The following is a 20,919-nucleotide window of genomic DNA, read 5'->3' as shown; positions in this document are numbered from 1 at the left end:
AGTGACGAATCTCCGGCAGTAAACTGATGGTTTGCTCTATTTATGACGTACTAACATGAAGGACAAATGTTTGCCGCGTAAACAACGCAACGCGAGCGACAGTGACAGCGACTGCTCACATCAGCATATCTTTGTGTATCTACTGTAGCAAGCCCATTCTTGCTCTGCAGCAGCAAAGTGTGTAGAAAATATAATCGTAGCAGATACAGTCCACCAAAGACCAAGTACATTAACATTGACATATCCATTTACATACATGCTATAGCTATTGTGAGTTGTGGATTGAAATGGATAATTGCCAAATCTGATAACATGCGAAAAGCCCAAAAAACTGAAGAGGAATATGTCTGTCTTCTGAACAGCAATCCATATACTTACCTTTTTTCTAATATTTTTTACAATTATTTACTATTTAAGTAAAAAGTAGTTCAACTTGCAGGTGTTTTTGAATGCATTGCTCTGATGGCAGGAAAATCCCTTAAGTTATTTCACCCAATAATGAAAATTCTGTCAATAATTACTCACCCTAATGTTGTTCGACACCCGCAAGACCTCCGTTCATTGGAACACCAATTAAGTTATTTTTGTTGAAAATAATGTGATTTCCTCTCTCAAGACCCATAAAAGGCACTAGACGTCGATACAAAACCCATCTCACTACAGTGGCTCTACAATAATTTTATGAAGCGACGAGAATAGTTTTTGTGCGCAAATTTTTTTATCCAAAAAGATTCAAATGTTGTGAATCGATCAAAAATTCGGGTCGCCAATGTCATGTGATTTCAGCAGTTCGGATCACGTCAAACCGCCAAACTGCTGAAATCACGTGACATTGGTGACCCGGATCACTGATCGATTCACTGATTCATTAACCGTTTGAATCTTTTTGGAGCAGCATGGAAGAGAGGACAATGCTGAATAAAATCATAGTTTTTTATATTTTTGGACCAGAATGTATTTTCGATGCTTCAAGAGATTCTAATTAACCAACTGATGTCACATATGGACTACTATGATGATGTTTTTATTCCCTTTCTGGACATGGACAGTGAAGTGGGCATTGACTGATTATGCTCTGGGACTAAAATATAAAATATCTTAAACTGTGTTCCGATGATGAACGGAGGTTTTACAGGTATGGAAAAACATTAGGGTGAGTCATTAATAAAATTCTCAGATTCAAATCTGAGAATGACACTCTCAAAAATGTAGCTTCTGTAAGCTGTAAGCTGTCAAGAATTTTTGTTTTCATATTTTCATTTAACCCTTTCCTCTCTGGTGTATTTATTGCCAAAAATAAGTTCAGAACATGAATCTTGAGTGTTTTAGCTTTCAAATGATGCATATTGAATATTTTTGTATAAAACAAAAGTAAATAAAAGTAAAAGTATATCCAACACCCATTCACGCACTGGTGCGGGCTGAGAGGTAATTTTTTTCTATTGTTTTTTATATAAAAATTATATTAATTGTACTAAATTAACATTAAAAGACAACCCTAATAGTGTTTTCCCTTTTATCGTTTTTCTTTTTTTGTCTCATGGCCAACCAAATTTATGTTGACTGCCATGCCATTGAAGCATACTGAGTGGCTGACATAGAGACAGAGGTACAGGACAAGTGTGCCGGTGTGTGTGTATGTGTGCATCTGAGCGCATTAGCGTTTGATATGTCCCTAAGCTGTCATTCCCAGCAGCCCCTCACTTTTCCAGAGCATCTCCCTTTCTGCATGTGGTTGTCACGGAGACATGGAGGCTGGCTCTGGGGAGGACAGTGCGAGTCTGTGTGTGATAAGATGGCTAAATCACGAACGAGAGAGAGAGAGGAGGAGACAGCTGGAGCATTCTAACAATGTCCGCCCATTGGGGACTTCATATCCATAGAGTCATGCTGTTTCCCTCCTGTGGTTTGAGCATAAACGACAGGACGAGTCTAAACACACAGCGTGAGAAAGCATCTTGCTAAAGAATCACACTAATGTTTAAAAATACTTAGCCAGACACACTTAGATTAGAGAGCATAATTGAATAACACACACACACACACACACACACACACACACACACACACACACACACACACAATAGACCGAAGGGTGGTTGCTGTGAGGTGTCCTGAGTTGCATGCTGGCCAATTGAAGTTGTACAGGGTGTTCACCTTTTCAGTGTCAATACCGTGGGACATGGACCAGGTGGAGGCGATGTAATCCATGACCCTCTCGCTCAGGCCTTTGGGCACCTGGTACAGCTTGAGGAAGTCCCGCACGCTGTTAAGCATTTCATGATAGCGGTTAGTGTTGGCATACATCTGCTGGAAGATAGTCGTCACATTACCGAAGATGGTGGCATAGAGGAGAGCTATAAGAAAAGGAGAAATATACTTTTTGGATTAAGTGACAATACAGAGGAGGCACAGAATAATTCAAATAAATAAGAAATAAAATGTAAATGATATACATGCAGTGGTCTTTAAAAGTCAAATACTACATTAAATATAGAAAAAATATGTAACATTTTTTTTAATAATAAATTATTAATGCAAAAAAACAATTATTTGCAATATAGATAAACTAGCAAATCTAATTTGCAGCGAGTGTCGTCTAGCAACTCTCCATAGACTTGGATGCTGGAAAAACCAAACTCTGGTCAGGCCAATCACATCGTGTATTGAGTCGGTGGGCGGGCTTAACATAATGACGACAGAGTTGCGACGTTGTAAACTTGTAAGCTGATGAACGGCAGTCTTTTGTATCAGCTTTGGCCGCAACTCTGGAAGACTTGGACATTGAGAAAAGAACAAATAGCAGCACTGAAATCATTCTAAAAGGGTTACTTCAGCGATTAGCATATGTCTTTGTATCAGTAGAAACCCTGGAGTATATTCAAATGATTGTGCTTCCCCCCCTCATATCCCCCTGAGACGAGAGATTTATGCATTTTATTTCTGGAAAAATTTGTCCCGTGACGCAAATTGACGATATTTGCATCATAGGAGGAATGTTTGGCCAGAGGCTAAAGACTACAGCCAGCAGAGGGAGCCATTTCCACATTTTGAACCCGTGCATGGGGGATGGAGATCACACTCACAGCACAACTAGCAGCTGCAGGCATTCATTTAAACGGATGCTGAGCAATGTAAGTGTTTTAACTTCTCAAATGAATTTCTATGAAGGTTAAGCTTCCAAAGGCATGAACTGAAAAGGCGCCAGACTGAACACACTGACTTGTGAATGTATGCCGCGAATGTGGTCGCGATTACCTCAGCTCTCATCACGAGAGCTCATCAGCTCATATATGACGTTAAAGGTCCTGTTCTTTGCGATCCCATCTTTCAAACTTTAGTTAGTGTGAAATGTTGCTATTAGAGCATAAATAATACCTGTAAAATTATAAAGCTCAAAGTTCAATGCCAAGCGAGATATTTTATTTAAAAGAAGTTCCCTTTGAAAGCCTAGAGCGAACGGCCGGTTTGGACTACATCCCTGCACTTCCTTCAGGAATGACGTCACTAGAACAGTTTGTTGACTAACCCTCCGCCCACAAGAACACGCAAAATAGGGGGCGTGGTCTTGTTGCTCTCCCACGTGGAGAAGAGTGCGCATTCAGAGCTTCCATCTCCCCTTATGGTAAGAGGCGGGACCTTTCCAGGCTAAGTGTGTTAAGCTGCTGTCCAATCACAACACGGGAAGCGCTGGCCCAATCAGAACTCGTTACATAAGGAGGGATTTCATAGAACAAGGACATCAACAGGCCGTTTTAAGGACAGAGAAAACTCCGCTGTACAGATAAGTAAATTGTGTGAAAAATACTTTGTTTTTTTACACGTGAAACATGAACTCATGTTATATTGCACACTGTAAACACAATCAAGGCTTCAAAAACACACGAAAAACGGGACCTTTAAATGTAATCTGACCCCTGCAACATTAGTGCTGTGAGACTCACGCACCGACTCGATCGTTATATTGAACAGACACATTCAGTTTTTAATTGTAGTGTCTTTTCCAACTCAGTCACAGTAATCCAGTAGCGGTGGCTTTGGGAATGGCCTCACAAGGCAGCGAAGCATTCTGGGAACTGTAGTCTTTCATCCCCATGAGACAAAAATACATTTTCTGTCTTTTCTCAGTCTAGAAGGCACCAAATTCAAAAGCCCTGTCAATGGTGAGTTCCCAGAACCAACATATTGATGTGGGTCTGACTTGTCAGGCTATGATATAGATACAAAATTCAAACACTATTCAAACGTTTGGGTTTGTAAAAACATTTTTTTATGAAATTATTGAACTTATTTATACGTTTTTATTGAAGTTATATTAAAAAGTTATATTAAAAAGTTATTATAAATTGCAATTATATTTCACAATATTACTGTTTTTACTGGACTGGGTAAACCCCAGCCTGATCTACCTGTGATTTGATTCCGCCCTGCAACTCAGGATGGAAACCTGTACATATTTCTATCCTGCTTCTGTTACAAAATGTGCGGGTACCAATTACAATCACAAACGTTGGTCTGATTGGTTGAAGGATAACCAATTTTGTACAGTCATTGGAACTATGCTCGTTGATCATGCCTCTTGTGTAGTAAAAATACAGAGCAGACTCCCCAGACCAATGTTTAATATTAAAACATTGAGCTTGGTCTGGTGATAACTAGACAAGTTTTTACTGTATTTTTGATCAAATAAATGCAGTCTTAGTGAGCGTAGGAGACTTATCAAGTATGAAAAAAATCTTAATGACCCCAAACTTTTGAAAGTGTGTGTGTATCATCTGACACACACTTTGATATTAGCCGTTACAAAAGCTAAATGGAAAGAAATATTTCTGAAGTTACCAGCTTCAGAAGAGAGAGAGAAACAGGGATGATAATGATTAGTGACAGAGTGAATTGTAAATGAGTGAAAGCTCAGGACAGAAAGTAGAAAATTCAATAATGGCGAGTGATTGTCTCTTTTAAACTGATTTAGTCAGCCTGTAATGGCTCTGCACACAGAAGAAAATCTAATTATGCATGTAGGGACTCTAGGTGTGTGTGTGTGTGTGTGTGAGTGTATGAATGTGAAAACCCTCCTAAATACCTTCAGCTGAGAATCACTCTACACTCATGTCTATCTCATGAACTGCCCTGATATATTTAAGCTATAGTTAATATACAAATAAAAGTTCTGTCATCATTTACTTACTCTCCTGTTATTCCACACCTGTATGCTGTTATTTTTTTCAGTGGAACAGAGAGAGAATATTTGTTCAGTTCTTTCTGCACAATAACAGTTTGTAGAGACCTTTTGTGGTGATTCAAGCAATTCCAAATCTTTTGAAGTAACTTCTTAAAGTTTTGTGTGAGAAACAGGAAGAAATTGTAGTCATTATTTTTAGTCTGATAATCTTCCCCTCCAGTGAGCTATTAACTCAAGAGCCGGATCAGCCTGACGCATGAATGAATGAACTGGCTCAAAAGAACTTTTCACATAATGGGCCAATCCAATTCTGGGGTTCAGCTCACTGACTCAATGTGAGTCCACATATATTGTGTTTTGGTTGTTGTCTGGGGTTTTTTGAAAGATGGTCACTATGTAACAAAAAAGAGATTTGTGAAAAATAATCAAAATACTTTTGTTTTCCACAGAAAAAAATAACAGCATTCAGGTTTTAAATGACATGAGGGTGAGTAAATTATGATCATTTTGATCTCATGTGAGTGACAGGTTGTCCCATCCTTGCACCGATAAACGTCATCAGGGAAGAGATTGCAGAAGGAAGAGGAAGATACTTAGATTAAATATTTTGAGGGCACATTAATAAAAAAAATAATGTGCACAGATAATTAAATGATAAACACACCATTTTAAAGACTGTGACTTAGTGTAAAGTTTGTGCAAACTTCTAAACTATTGCAGATGTTAATGTTGAAAAGGCTTTTAAGTACTTGTCAACTACCCAGCTGCAGTTTTCTGGGACCCCAGCCATTGTTATTAGAGCGTACGAGTCTTGTACGCGCATGTGTGTAAAAACGGTGATGTACAGATATGCAGTGTGACAGTTTTTGCTTATCTGGGGACAGATTTGGCTCCAAGGTGACAAGAACGTGGAACGGAGCTGACAGCGACTTTCCCACTGAAAACATGAGCACGCACACAGACACACACTAGATGGTCTGACACGACACGTAGGACAAAGACCCGTCCAGATGTATCAATGTGTGAGGTCACAGGGTGGCCGTTTGTTCACCCTGCAATCTCAAAGTTCAACTTTAACTGCTTTCACGGTTCAACATGAACTGTCCTGTCAAATCACACATGCACACACACACTCACAATGGTTTTTCATTGCAGAGATTAACATATGAACAAATAAGTGAGCCAGGCAGCTCATTACACACCCTCCCTTTACATTAACATAGCTGATGTGCAATCTTTGATTGTGTGATAGAGAAAGTGTTAATATTTCTTGAGTGTGTTTGTGATATTGCATGGTTTGTCTAGGCAGCTCTTGACTAAATGATCTGATCTAAACACATGGTTATATTTCATATCACGCGTTTAAATTGTTCTGAAGTTTTCAAATGTGCTGTCAAGTTGATATATAATTTATTTATTCAATTTTATATTCACACACACACGCACGCAGACAGACAGACAGACAGATAGACAAACAGAAACACACACACACACACACACACACGCACACACACACACACACACACACACACACACACACACACACACACACACACACACACACACACACACACACACACACACACACACACACACACACACACACACACACACACACACACTCACACACAGAGCTTTAACAGACAGACATTTCACATCACTGGGACCAGTTCAGTCCAATTTTTGAACGAATTGAAAGAAATCAAAAGCATGGCTATTTTCTAATAAACTCATCAATATGGAAATAAGATCTGCAGTGGATTTTTAGTGACCAACTAATTTAAATTGGGTAATTTCGTCAAACAAAGACTTAATATCACACACAGGTAATGTGGAGTTCTTTTATTAAGTTTAATTGTCATTTTAAAGCTTAAAGCGCTTTATTCACATCCACTGTTTTTTTTAAATGATCCAAGATATTGGATTTGTAAAGTCAGAATTCTGAGATAAAAAGTCACAATTACTCTTTTTTAATTTTTATTTAGTGGTGGAATCGGGCTTCCATAGTTTTCAGAGCAGATATAAAGAATTATTATTTTTTTTTACTGTATTTTATCTTGTGCAGCTCTGATGAAAGTAAAGTCCTTTTTCAACATTTTCCGTCATCTTTCACTATGACAGATCCAATTATGACTGAATAGGTCACTGGTTCCCAACCTTGGTCCTGGAGTCGCCGCAACAGTACACATTTTGGATGTCTCTCTCAACTGACACAACCATTTCAGGGCCGTTTCTCAATATGCGTTCTTGTCTGCAATTGTGTTCTTGTGAACTTCAGTCGCTGTTCCAAAATACTGTTTCAATTCAAAGTTTACATCTAACCAAGTACAGTTTGAATCCCCAAATGTGTTCTTGCTCTGCCCCATTTATCTAGGATGCATCGAGAGGTGACTTGTGCGGACTTGAGACAGTCAGGTATCCCATAATGCATCTCACACCAACCAGCAAGCGTCAACAGCGAATGAGAAACCCACTTTCATTTTTCATGTGAGAATGTAAGCTTAATGTAATGAATGTAATCTGTGGTTTATTATAAAGATGGCGCCCATTTGAAAATCTGATATGACGTTTTTGGAGTTGTGAGATCCAGTCGCTCATCGGGTGCTCAGCGCTCACTAACCCTGATGGCTCTGATGTCTCTGTATAGGTTAAACATGAGATATAATTTGTCTTGTGTATATCTAATGGGTGATCTTTAGTCTTATGCAGTGCTGTAGTGGAGACCAGCTCATTCAAGTCAGAGAGGGTTGAGCCCGAGTCGAGATCGAGTTCAGAGTCCTAGTCGAATCAGAGACCAGAGAAAATCCACTAACAACATTAGAACTTAATTTAATTAACTACGGAGGGTGGAGGGTGTGCACAAGAGAAAAAATTGCTGTCTTTTTAATACAGAAGTGTGAATGTGCCGGAGGGAAAGAGGGCGGACGGCTTTCTGTCAGACATTTTTTGGGGGACGATGTTCAGTTTTGAAACTGTCAGGAGTCATCGTATCATTTTATTATTTATTTAAACAAGATTTGATACTTTCTAAACAGAAAATAGATTAAAATAAAAGTTGAGAAAAAGTAATATAGCGTACAACCAAGCTTTTGACCACAGTTGGAACTGTAGTCCTCTCTATGTTTGCCCCCGACCCCAATGTAATTTCTACAGTTAATATATCTTTATTATTATGACTTATCTGCTACTAATTGCATATAATGTTGTTGTTGTTTTCTTATTTATTTATGTATTTTATTTTCATATTATTTTAAGTACCAAAAGACAATAGAAGAGAAATAATGTAGCAATGTGACATTCTGGAAAGTTGGATCACTACAGGTTGATGGCAGGTGGACATGAAAGAATCGAAAGCGGGCGTATCACGTGTGTGGAAGAGAACCTGGCAGGAGTCTTTGCACTAACACATCAGTCTCAAGTCATGAACAGTTGCACAAAAGAAAATCACCAATAATTGGACATGTCAATCAAACATTAATTTAAAGAAATATTAATGTACAGTAATAATCATTACATATTTTTCCCATTCTCTGGAGTTCGTTCTCCTGAGTCGAACTTAGCAAGTCTGAACAACCAAGGACGTAAGTCCAAACTTCGCATACTTGATGTTGATAAAAACCCTAGGTCTTGAAGCCTCTTCTAATGAGCTGAGGAGTTGAATCAGGTGGGTTTGATTAAGGAGACATGAAAAATCGTTGAGAGTAGGCTACTCCAGGACCAGGGTTGGGAACCACTAGAATAGGTTACTGCTCACTAGATTGGTCACTAAAGGCTGCAACATACTCCGCAAGAACAGAGAAAAAAGTTTTTGCTCCTAAGGCCCTGGTTTGGAGTTCACGCAGCTTGTTCTCGACACATCGCCTGAGCAGAACTTTTTTCTTGCGGGTGTCCGAGAACTGTTGTGGTATTGGTCATACATTTAAAGTTGGCTTGGTTAATGAGGAAAAACGCAGATGATCGGCACCTGCTTTTCTCGTGAAGTATGAATGTACTGGCCCGAACGAACTTTGTTCTTGTTCTTGCCACCTCGAGAAAATGAACAAATTTCTTTGTTCTTGCAGAGTATGTTCCAAGCTTAAGGGTACGTTTACACAACGATGTAGGCTACTTAAAACAGAAACGTTTTCCTTTGCTTTTTACGGCTAAAGCTGTATTATTAATGCCAGTCCAGTAGTTGGCCATGTCATTTTTTAAAGAAACACTCTACACCTATAGACTGAACACATAACACGCATGACGTCACAGAACAATTCTGTTGTTTACATGGAGACGAAAACACTATTGTTTTTAAAAACTTGGGCTTTAAAACACGATTTCAAAAGTTTGCATTTTCAGCCAAAACGCTGTTGTCATGTAAATGAACACCCAAAAAAGCATTAAAAGTTTTCCACAGTGTCATGTATACAGCTCTTAAAACTATATGACTGACACATTAAAATCCCTCAATCCATTTTCTGTCTCCTCTCTCTTTCACACTCTCATTTTCTGTTCCCCTTAGCACAGCTAAAGCTGAGGTTTCATGAATTTAACATCTTTTCTAAAAATAGTCACATTCGGGTTATTCTGTTCCTTCTGAAGTACACAACAACTCAAACCAGGAAACGGCATAAAGAGCATGTGATTTAGAGTGGAAACAATGGCACAGAACCACATTATTCTTCCTTGCCTTCATAAAGGAGTCTTAAATCCATCAAACAATCTGTTTGTGCTCATGGACTTTCTGTGTGCTCTGTTTAAAACATGCAAGCACACAAGTGCAAGTTCATTAGGAGAAGAGCAAAAATCAGCACTAAATCCCAGGGGGACTGTCCTGGGACCGTACTGTAAAGCGGGACTCGTTAGTAGAAACGTATATTTTTCACAAAGTTTTGCAGCTCTGATGTTTTTACACCTCCTCTGTTCATTAGAAAAGTGCTGCAGCAATTGTCCTGACATGACATTCCTAACACTGTTTCGGTAAAAGACGAAACATCTGAACCGTCTGCTTGAGCTGGGCCGCTGCCAGAGATAGAGAGTGAAAGGGGTAGTGGTAGAGCAAAGAAAAACATGGGGTGGAGGAGATAAGCCTGTGTTAGTGTAATTTGATTAGAGCAGGTGATTAATTGTACTGCCAGCATTGTACTTGGGCTCTTCCCTCCATCTCTCCCCCTCTCTTTCTCTTTATCACCCATTTGCTTTGACTACACAATATGCAGCATCCTTGTCTCAAATCAATCCAAACAGTAAATACTTAATACTGACAGTAACAACCAATATAATTTATAGTCAAGTAAATCATATCAAAATGTAAAATGTATGATCTAGAGGTGCATTTTCTGAAGAAAACACCAGTGCTTGAATTGTAGCGATAGAGTAAACTTTGGATAAGTTCAAGTTTTGATTCTGTAGAAAATGAAATGCTGTCAAAAGTATTTTGTCATCCACGTGTTGTAAAAGAAAATGTAATTCATTAGACCAGGCCACCTTTTTCCATTGCTCCGTTGTCCAGTTCTGACGCTCACATGCCTGCTGTTGGCGCTTTTACAGGGGTCACATGGGCACCCTGACTGGTCTGCAGCTATGCAGCCCCGTACGCAGCAAACTGCGATGCACTGTGTATTCTGACACCATTCTATCAAAACTAGCATTAACTTCTAGAGCAATTTGAGCTACAGTAGCTTCCCTCCCAGCCTTCGCTCCCCAAGTGCATCATGACCCTGTCGCCGGTTCACCACTGTTCCTTCCTTGGACCCCTTTTGATAGATACTGACCACTGCAGACCGGGAACACCACACAAGAGCTGCAGTTTTGGAGATGCTCTGACCCATTCGTCTAGCCATAAAAATTTGGCCCTCATCAAACCCATTTTTCCTACTTCTAACACATCAACTCTGAGGACAAAATATCCACTTGCTGCTAAATATAGCCCACCCACTAACAGAAGCCGCGATGAAGAGATAATGTTAAAGTGAGTCATAATATTATGCCTGATCGTGTATATGAAATCTCTAAAATTCAGCTTTAATTAATCTATTCCTTAATGATTCAAACATATTCATTACTAATTCAATAGAAATCATCTCATAATTGAAAACCAACAATTCAGCCTTAATACTGACCCCTAGAATTTCAGATCTCTCTTGTCTTCTAATCAGCTATAATAACTAATGCATCCCTGCCTTGACTGATAGCACCATTTAATCTGTTTGTTCAGAAGCACCAATTATCCTCATTAGGTACTGCACTCATTAATAACAGCCACAGCCCTGTGTCTTTAATGGGTCGTTTTTTGTGCTCAACCAGTGTGCGTGTATATATATATTTTTTGTCTTTGTTACCAACATTATTGGGGTTTATGTGTTAAATTTTGAGGATCTATAGGACTTTTCACACTTGAAATAGTTAATCCTGGGTCCATTTAAACGTAAGCCTGAGTTGCATTGCTTATAATTTACCTGGGGTTAACAGTTAATCCTATAATATATATATATATATATATATATATATATATATATATATATATATATATATATATATATATATATATATATATAGTTTTTATGTACTTAATATAATCATTCATTGATAGAGACCTGATTTCGAGGGTGGACACGATTTGTCATGACACCCTTTCATATTGTACATTCCTGAACCCTGGTAGACATCCTTATTTGCGGTGCGGTGTCACTGGACGAACGCAGAACGTTTGCATGAGGGCTCTAGCATCTTCATATTATATATTGCAGACTGTACTGTAAATGGCTTTTCTGACTATAAAGGTCAGAATGAAACAGTCTCCAATTCTCAAGTTTTCAGTCACTATTTGACATTTTCCCCTCAAACGCTGAAACTACTGTTTATACAACGTGCAGTGTTTCTCTGGCTGTCCAAAGTACGTGAATATGAGGCACGCCATTGGTTGTCGGTTGCTAAGCATCTAGTCCTAACATTCTACCACCGCATCATTACCCAGGTAAAGCTTAGAATAAGCTCAGTGTGAAAGGCCCTTATGTGTGTCGTCTTTATCGGTTGTGTTTTTTCTTTGACTATGTCTGCGAATGAACAAGTGGTAACACTGTTCAAAGAAAGAAAGAAAGAAAGAAAGAAAGAAAGAAAGAAAGAAAGAAAGAAAGAAAGAAAGAAAGAAAGAAAGAAGAGGGGAAGAAAGTGTATCTGATCAGATGAAACGTCAAAAGATTCCCTCTGGGTGTAACTCCATTACAGGAACATGTGACAGAATATTTAATATCTTGACATCTCTGCTTCCAATTGAACTTGGATCATTGCCAAAGGGACATGTGATGGCAAGAGCTCTTTCCATTTCACGTTTGCAAACACTGTAAATCCGCATCAATGTCAGCTGAAAGGTTAGGATGCCGGGGAATTTGGCCAAGTTAAATCGATTAAGCACCAAATCTACTGGAAAACAGGCTCACATTACACTTAGGCAATAAAGAACAGATTTCTGGCTGACACGTTCTGTTCACGCTGATGCTGATGGTGTCAGAGGATCAGAGCCATCAAATATTCTGCCAATGCCAATTTTATCAGCTCATAAAGTCACTCTTCCAGCTGAAGTTTGAATGTTTCTTTGTTGTTCATTTTGTTTTAAATTAAAAAAAAAAATTGTTTGTATTTTTTACTTTGTGTGACCGTACTTTGTGTAAATGAAATATGTCGCTGCTACATTTGGTAGTAAATTGTAACTTCATCACTTTGGCACATCTGCAGTCTTTATGATTCAGCAGCACAGACTGGATCTGCTTCAGATGGCCTGCATCAGAGAACAACTATCACTGGATTTGCAGTTTTTTAAAGGCTGTCTGTATCGACTAAATTTGACTTTTTAAATTGTATTAACAACTTTTCATGGAGAACAGCTGTGGCAGTATCTGCTGGACACTGGTTTATCAGGGGCCGTTTACACAGAATGTTTTTCCATTCCAATGCACTACTTTTCCAAAGTTTTTCAATGTAAACACATGCTAGACAGATAACCGTTGCGGAGTGTCTTTTGCATGACACGACATCAGAGCGGTCAGACTGAAACGGATTTCCAGAAATGTGATTCGAACAGGATTTCAAACCACATGAATGTTGCTTAAAATAGTTTTCTTTTTGCTGTTCACACTCGCGGATATGCACAAAAATTGGATTTGGACCAAAACAGATTTGGACTGACGTTCTTAACATAGCCAAGGCTGGATGTGTTGTCACTAATTTTAGATCAGATACACAAATAATCGGATTTGTATGGACAGTGTGAACGTAGCCATAGTGTGTCGCCTATTTTATATTTACCTGTTCCAAATAGTTTTATACAGCTTGTGAAATTGATACAATGAAAATTATTCATATTGTAGTGCACGTTTATAGTTTGTTTATAGTTATATTTTGTATATATCAGATCACTGTGCAGTGAGAACGTAGGATCTCAGTGCGCTAAAGAAATTGAAACGTACCAGACATTTAGTCATAATGTTTTGATTTACATTTCACTTTTGACTTAGAAAGGACCTGATTTGGTACAAAGTATTCCTCAAAACATTAAAACATCATGTTCAACGATTTGTGCATAACCTAATCAATATCCATAAGCCTTCGCCCTTTTCTGACATCACAACATGTGCACATGCGTTCTAAAAACGTGAGGAACATTAATGCCTGGTGCTCTTGCGCAAATTAATATGAAAAAAAGAGAGGAGATTAAGTGATCAATCAAACACGGCAAAACACAAATACTTCAGTGTTGAGATGGATTTGCCTATGCGTGCCTCATGAACGCATATCTAATATGTATGAAGTCATTAGCTGACAAAAACTCCTGGAGGAGAAAGATAAAAGCTTTTATGGTTTTCCCCATCTCAAAGACCTCTGCACGTGTACATCAGCATATGCACATGCGATCTTCAAACCGCTATATGTGAAGAAAACAAGCTGTCTACCTGTTAGTCTGTCTCAGTCAGATTTACATTTTCAATCGGCCGTTAAACCAGTGCCCCAAACCAGCCGTTGCCGTGGCAACAGAACAGGCATTCCAGCACCTGCTGCCAGCCCTGTTCTCCGAGCAACCCATGAAATCAACATCTGCACTTCTGTATTTGTTTCAAAAGAAGAGACTAATTTCTCTCACAACTTCTCTAGAAAGTGAAATAAAGCCCTTGAGAAAATGATGCAAACGGTGCTCCAATCAAGTGTTTACACTCTGCACTGATTTAAACCGTCACTATAAACATGATGAAACATCAGCAGGCTTGAGAAATCTGTAATGCGCTTGTGAAACAAAAGCCTGCAAGTTCACATCACCTTGAAGCATTTGAGAACAGACTGCGACATGATGGCAGTTGAACATTTTCATTGCCTGTAATCAAATGAGCATAAAACGTGACATATCGGCTATTATGCAATGCAACGTGAACTGATACTTCACAGCTCAAAAGAAATGCCTGCAGGCTTCATTCCTTCATATATTACATTTATGTGTCATTATGTGATATAGGTTCATTTTACATTATTGTACAGAGATGTGCAGTGCAAACTAAGTCATTAACATTTCACAATAATTTTCCCAGGATAGAAAATTGTAAATGTTCAATGGATACACTTATACAGAAATTCATTTAATTTCTATTAAATAGCAACTATGGAAGCTGGTTTCTGCCACAGAAGAGTTTATATCTCAAAATTCTGACTTTTTATCTAAAAATTGTGTGTTTTAAAGTCAGAATTGCAATTTATAAAGTCTGAATTGCAAGTTATATAGTCAGAATTGGATGATGCAAAGTCAGAATTGTAAAATATAAACTTGCAATTCAGAATTTTTTTCTCATAATTGTGAGTTTATGTCTCGCAACTCTGACTTTGTTATGCAATTGTGACTTTATATTTATCAATTCTGACTTTACATCACGCTATTCCGACTTTATATCTCACAATTCTGACTTTATATTTATCAATTCTGTGTTATAAAGTCAGAATTGTGAGATATAAGGTTGCAATTACCTTTTTAATTTTTTTATTCTGTGGCAGAAACATGTATGAAAAGTATGAAAAGTAGTGAAAAATGGTACAGTAACAGTATGAAAACATTATGAAAAAATGGTATTAATTCTGAGAAAATTCTGCAAAATATTTAACTGTTAGATTATTATTGTTTTAAAGATAAACTATATGAGAAAATTAGATGATGACAAAAGTAATTTAAATGTAAAGGAAATATTGAGCATGGTACAAATCAATGTATAATAACTCTAAGTAAGATAAAATAAACAAATAAATAAACTCTTCTCTTACATTTGTTTTTCCTTTTATGTGACAAAACAGCCTCGTCCCACAAAAAAAAAAAAAAAAAAGTTTTATATATTGGTTAAAATATCTTTTGACTATTTAAATTTGGACAGAAATTCTAGATTCTATTTCTAGAAATTTCTAGAATTTTGTTACTAAACCTAGTTATGCTCCGTGTGATTGTTTGCTCAGAAAGCAGCTTATGTTTACTCCAATAATCTCTCCTGAGGGAGTTTTACCATATAAATAACAGCGTACTGGCAGCTGGTCATGTTTAATAGCACATATAATGGAACTGAGTGGTGAATCACAGCTCAATGGCAGGATGATCTAAGAGAGCCCCGCCGTGGATGACCCTGCAGGCGTCATCTCTAGATTCAACACTCCATTATTTTGCTCATCTGTCTTTGTAACAAATCACTGTTTGCTAACAGAACCAAATGAAAGGTAGCTGTCTCAGTCAGCAGAAACGCTCACAAACGAATAAAAATAGATTTGAATTGGTAATCTAATGTGATTAGAAACGAATCAGTTCACGTTGAGAAATATCTCAGCAACATGATGCAAAGATTTTTGACCCAAGTAACTAGCTAAAATAACACACAGTAGCTAAAATATAAAACCAGAAATAGTGAAATCAATATGATGCATTGTTTCATTGTCCTACAAAGCTACTTGTAACTTGCTTTTTTTTTCAGTAAAAAGGATATTGTGCAACAAAACTATGCTTATTGACCCTATTGACAGAAATGAGAGAGGGAGGGGGAGTGGGAGGATTTTTCAGCCGGGACTTTTTACTGCGCCGAGTCGAAGTGCTCTCAAAAGTGTTTATACATTATAGTTCTCCTTTTAAACCTGCTTAGAAAAGCACCACATTTTATTGTGTGTCACCATACTTGGTCGTTCAACTATGTGTGACTGTATTTAAATAGAGGAAAACGTGGAGGTGTTTGGTCGCTTCTAAATTGATCTCTGTTTGGTACCCTAGTGAATGAACTGGGCTTAGTGGGCTAAGCTAAATGCTATCAGATCGTCACCGCGCATCAGAGCGATTAAGTGCACGCACTGAGACGAGAGAGGTATGTATCAACTCGTCTTAGTTAAGGGAATAACAGTTTAATATGAAAAAGCGGTAGAGTATCCCTTTAAGGATTTTTAAAAAAGACACACCATCAACACTTAAGACATAAACCTCAATAACAGTCATTAACGGTGGCAACAAACTAAACTTAAACTAAAAATATGAGCATTGAACATCACAACGTTGATGACAAAAACAACAATGCCAGTAACCAGCCCAACAGTAAATAGCCCCAAAGTTCAATATAAAAGTGTTTGTCCAGTTTGTTAGGCCAACATCTAAGATAACGGTCTAATGCAGGGGTGTCCAGTCCTGATCCTGGAGGGACACTGTCCTGCAAAGTTTAGATCCACCCCTAATTAAACCCAACTGAACTAATTGAGGTCTTATAATGGATTCTAGGGGTGTGTTGAGGCAAGTTGGAGCTAAACTCTGCAGGACAGTCACCCTCCAGGACCAAATTTGGACACCCCTGGTTTAACGTGTATTGGTATGTACTTTTCACACACTTTTTCACACTTTTCACAGTGACACAAAGAGTCACTCTCCTTTTCTAGTACCTCTTTAAGAAATACTAGGGGTGTAACGATACTCTCATGTCATGATTTGATACATATCACTGAAATCATGATACGATATTATTGCAGGACATATGGTAAAAGGTTAACAAAAAATTGCTGTTGATTTAAATGCTAAATATGAATAGGTTTGGACTTGGTGCTGTAACCCAATGCACAAGACAATGGTGACTCGAAAATACAGAATTATTTTAGACGAATATGCTTGCACTCTGTCACTGACTAGATACATTAAAAATGATGTTGGCCAATTTTTACTGGTGACAAGATGTTTGGATTTATCAGGACCCACAATTATTCCCCCATTGCATTATTATAGATTACATTATATTCAACATTATATATGGTAGTTAAAGCTACACTATGTAACTTTTCCATCCGCTAGAGGGCGCCTATTCACAACGAAAGCGTAGTTTGATGATGCCAGGTTTGAGCTCAGAATCTGGTTGACATCGCCAATGTCAACCAGATGTCAACCATTGAAATCGCCAATGTCACGTGACTCAGCAGTTTGGATCGCGTGTCAAACTGCTGAAATCACGTGACATTGGCGATCCGAATCATTGATCGATTCACTGATTCATGGCCGTTTGAATCTTTATTTGAGGAACACGGAAGAGAAGTCAATGCTGAATAAAGTCGTAGTTTTTGATATTTTTGGACCAAAATGTATTTTAGATGCTTCAAGAGATTGTTTTTATTCCCTTTCTGGACATGGACAGTAAAGTGTGCATAGACTGCATATGCTCTGGGACTAAAATATAAAATATCTTAAACTGTGTTCAGATGATGAACGGAGCTCTTACGGGTGAGGAACGACATTAGGGTGAGTCATTAATGACATCAATTTCATTTTTAAGTGAACTAACCCTTTAAAATAAATAATTATCACAATTTAAAAAAAACTCACCTATGTTAGCCAATTAGATAATTTTACCTACATTATTTGATAAGCTGACAAGCAGAATTTCCACCAACAAGAAGTTAAACATTTTAGCCTGATATTTTATGGAACTAAATCCACTATACTTACAAGCACAACAATTACTTGTTTTATATCATATGATGAATAGACTTATATGAACATTGTGTTTTTCACTGTGTTTATGGGAAGTATATAAAGCTTTTAAACTCACATCCAATCATCATCATGGCCACGGCAAAGATCTTCTCCCCGTCTGTGGTTGGAGCAATGTTTCCAAAGCCAATACTGGTCAGGCTGGTCATGGTGAAGTACAGAGACGTGATGTAGACAGAATCCTTTGTGGGTCCGCCCTCCCATCTTCCTGCACTGGTGTTGAAGCGGTAGGGTGACCCAATGGTCTCGCCCAGCATATAAAGCCAGCTGTCCGTACGCACTGTGTTACGATCCTCGTCAATGACCTCATAGTCTCCAATGCTGTACCAGATGCAGGCCAGCCAATGAGCAGCCAATCCAAACACGCAAACCAGCAGAACCAAAACAGCAGCTCCATACTCAATGTAGTGATCTAGTTTACGAGCCACCCGGCCAAGACGCAACAGCCGGACCACCTTCAGCGAACTAAACAAACTACTGATACCCTGGGGGAAGAAAAGACAGAAAGAGAAAAATTAAACCTACAGTATAATCATTAAATGTGCTTTGATGAGCTTTCATCTATCTATTCATCCATCCAGCCATCTATCAAATTATTAACATTGTAGGCCAAATCAATTCTACATACACCTTTTCTTTTCGGCAGTCAAAATAAAGTTCTTTTAAAGTCTCTCTTAGCACAAATTCTCTGCGTTTATAAATATGTACAGGCGTCTGCCAAGCCAGCGTTCTGAAATCAACAACACAGAGATCTGAAACAGAACCTGAGCAGCCAGAACAAAGAGCTCCTCAGATCTGAACAAACACGCTGGAATGTATCCAAAAATAAGTGTAGGCTACTTCTATGTTGTCAACATATGTTTCCGTCTCATTCCTATTTTTTCATATAATGTCACCAGAGTTACTGCTATCATTATCCTGAGGAACAGAGCAGTACATTAACTAGTATTAATTGCATTGATGACTAAATAAATGTTAATATTTAGCTGAATTGTTCCTTTATATTATATAATCTTAAACTGTGTGAACTATGAATGTGTGCATGAATAAAACTGCTTTCTTGAGAGCATCGCACGTCAATCCAACAAACCACTATACACTCAAGGACATCATTACACACTATAACTGAACAGTGGAGACTTGCTGTGGGGAATGGCCACAACTATTAAATATGTAAAATTTATGTCTTAAATATTCAAGCCATGTGAATTTTTTAATCAAAAACTCTCAGATCAGGAATAAAATCTTTTTATCCAGGGATTTAGTTGGTTAGATATTACAAATACAAATTACATCACTTCAAGTGATTTCTACAGTTCTCTTTGAACAAACACTAAAAAAAATAAAAGAATTGTGGCACTTTCTTTTTTTAGCCAGTTTGCTGTACTTAAAAATTAAAAAGGACATTTTGGATAAAATTTGAAATGACTGCTGCTTACTATGGTAAGGTTATATATTCAGGTTAGTGTGCATCAATTCTTTATTAAAGGGATAATTCACCCAAAAATGTAAAAGTCTGTCATTATTTACTTAGACTCATGTCATTCCAAACCTGTAGGCTGTAATTTTCTTTTTCATCAAGAACCTGTATGTTAATGTACCAACAACAAAAAAATCACTATAAAAATACATTTTCCCCATATAATAGCTGTGCGTTAATTAAAGGAACATTTTTTTGTGTGTTGAAAATAGGCTAATTTTCCAACTCCCCTTGAGTTAACCAATTGAGTTTTACCGTTTTCAAATCCATTCAGCCGATCTACACGTCTGGTTATAGCACTTTTAGCATAGCTTAGCAGAGATAATTGAATCTGATTAGGCCGTTAGCATCTCAAAGCATCTAAAAAAGGACCAAAGAGTTTCGTTATAGTTTCGAAATAGTTTTCCTATTTAAATTGATATTACGCAGCGCCTGAAAATACTGCAGACATAAACAACGTGACAACCTGCTTTCACAGGGAGCGTGCTGGGACTATTTTCAGACGCTGCGCCACTGCACCCATTGCACGGCAGCAAAGTTCCTTGATTATTACGCCCGAATGAGAGTATCATTTAAATTAATACTTGAAATTAAGTGTGAGATTTAGTGTGTTCTTTGTTTTTTGTATGACTTCTGACAACATGAAATATAGTGCTCAAGAAGAATGGACTAGTTTTATAGTGCTTTTTGGAGTTATCAAGTATTGTGTGAAAAAGTGCAGTGGAAGTATGTTTATAAATGGGCTGTGAAGAATAAATAATATATCAGTAGGTTTCTGGGTGAATTATTCCTTTAAACACCCTTACATACCGATCAACATATCAAACACTGACACATGCACACAGACAATGCAGTTTAATACACACCAAACAAATGTTTAAATGACAAAAAAACATCTGAAAAATAAGATTATTTTGACAGTTTTGATTAGAAACTTTAAATAATATTAGGGTCACATCTAATACTATTTTTGGTTTACATCAATGTCTGATTGATGCCCTGAGGCACAGCATATCAATCAAATGCTGAGTTTTGAGATGAAAGGCCTACTTGAGTGACAGCTCGATGATTCCAGTTCTTCATTCGCCCACAACAAACACAGGCAGTGCAAGGGACATGCAAAAAGAAAGAGGCATGAGGAGGGAAAAAACAAAAACAAAAGATAGTGACAATGGTCAACAGAAGAATACAAGAACAGTCATTGCAAACAAAAGCATGGCGCTTTGAATCAAGAGGGAAAAAGCTGAGCCTGGA

The 20,919-nt window shown here is 37.8% G+C and overlaps 1 protein-coding gene across 4 annotated transcripts in view; it reads right to left on the bottom strand.

Moving 5' to 3' along the window:
• Positions 1 to 20,919, bottom strand: part of kcnh1a (potassium voltage-gated channel, subfamily H (eag-related), member 1a) — a 75,630-nt gene that overhangs the window by 26,990 nt on the left and 27,721 nt on the right. For 2 of the 4 annotated variants that reach the window (XM_067455432.1, XM_067455433.1), the window contains 3 exons: positions 20,716 to 20,742; positions 18,244 to 18,670; positions 2,158 to 2,357 (listed from right to left, as the gene is read on the bottom strand). In XM_067455432.1, the coding sequence (XP_067311533.1) occupies positions 2,158 to 2,357; positions 18,244 to 18,670; positions 20,716 to 20,742 (654 nt within the window). The remainder of the gene's footprint in view (positions 1 to 2,157; positions 2,358 to 18,243; positions 18,671 to 20,715; positions 20,743 to 20,919) is intronic. The other 2 variants (XM_067455434.1, XM_067455435.1) reach the window with 1 other exon arrangement.

This window comes from Pseudorasbora parva, chromosome 10, assembly GCF_024679245.1.
Source record: "Pseudorasbora parva isolate DD20220531a chromosome 10, ASM2467924v1, whole genome shotgun sequence".
In the NCBI taxonomy this organism is placed as follows: domain Eukaryota; kingdom Metazoa; phylum Chordata; class Actinopteri; order Cypriniformes; family Gobionidae; genus Pseudorasbora; species Pseudorasbora parva.
Note: the sequence above shows the minus strand (reverse complement) of the source record. Positions and strands in the feature narration are given on the sequence as shown.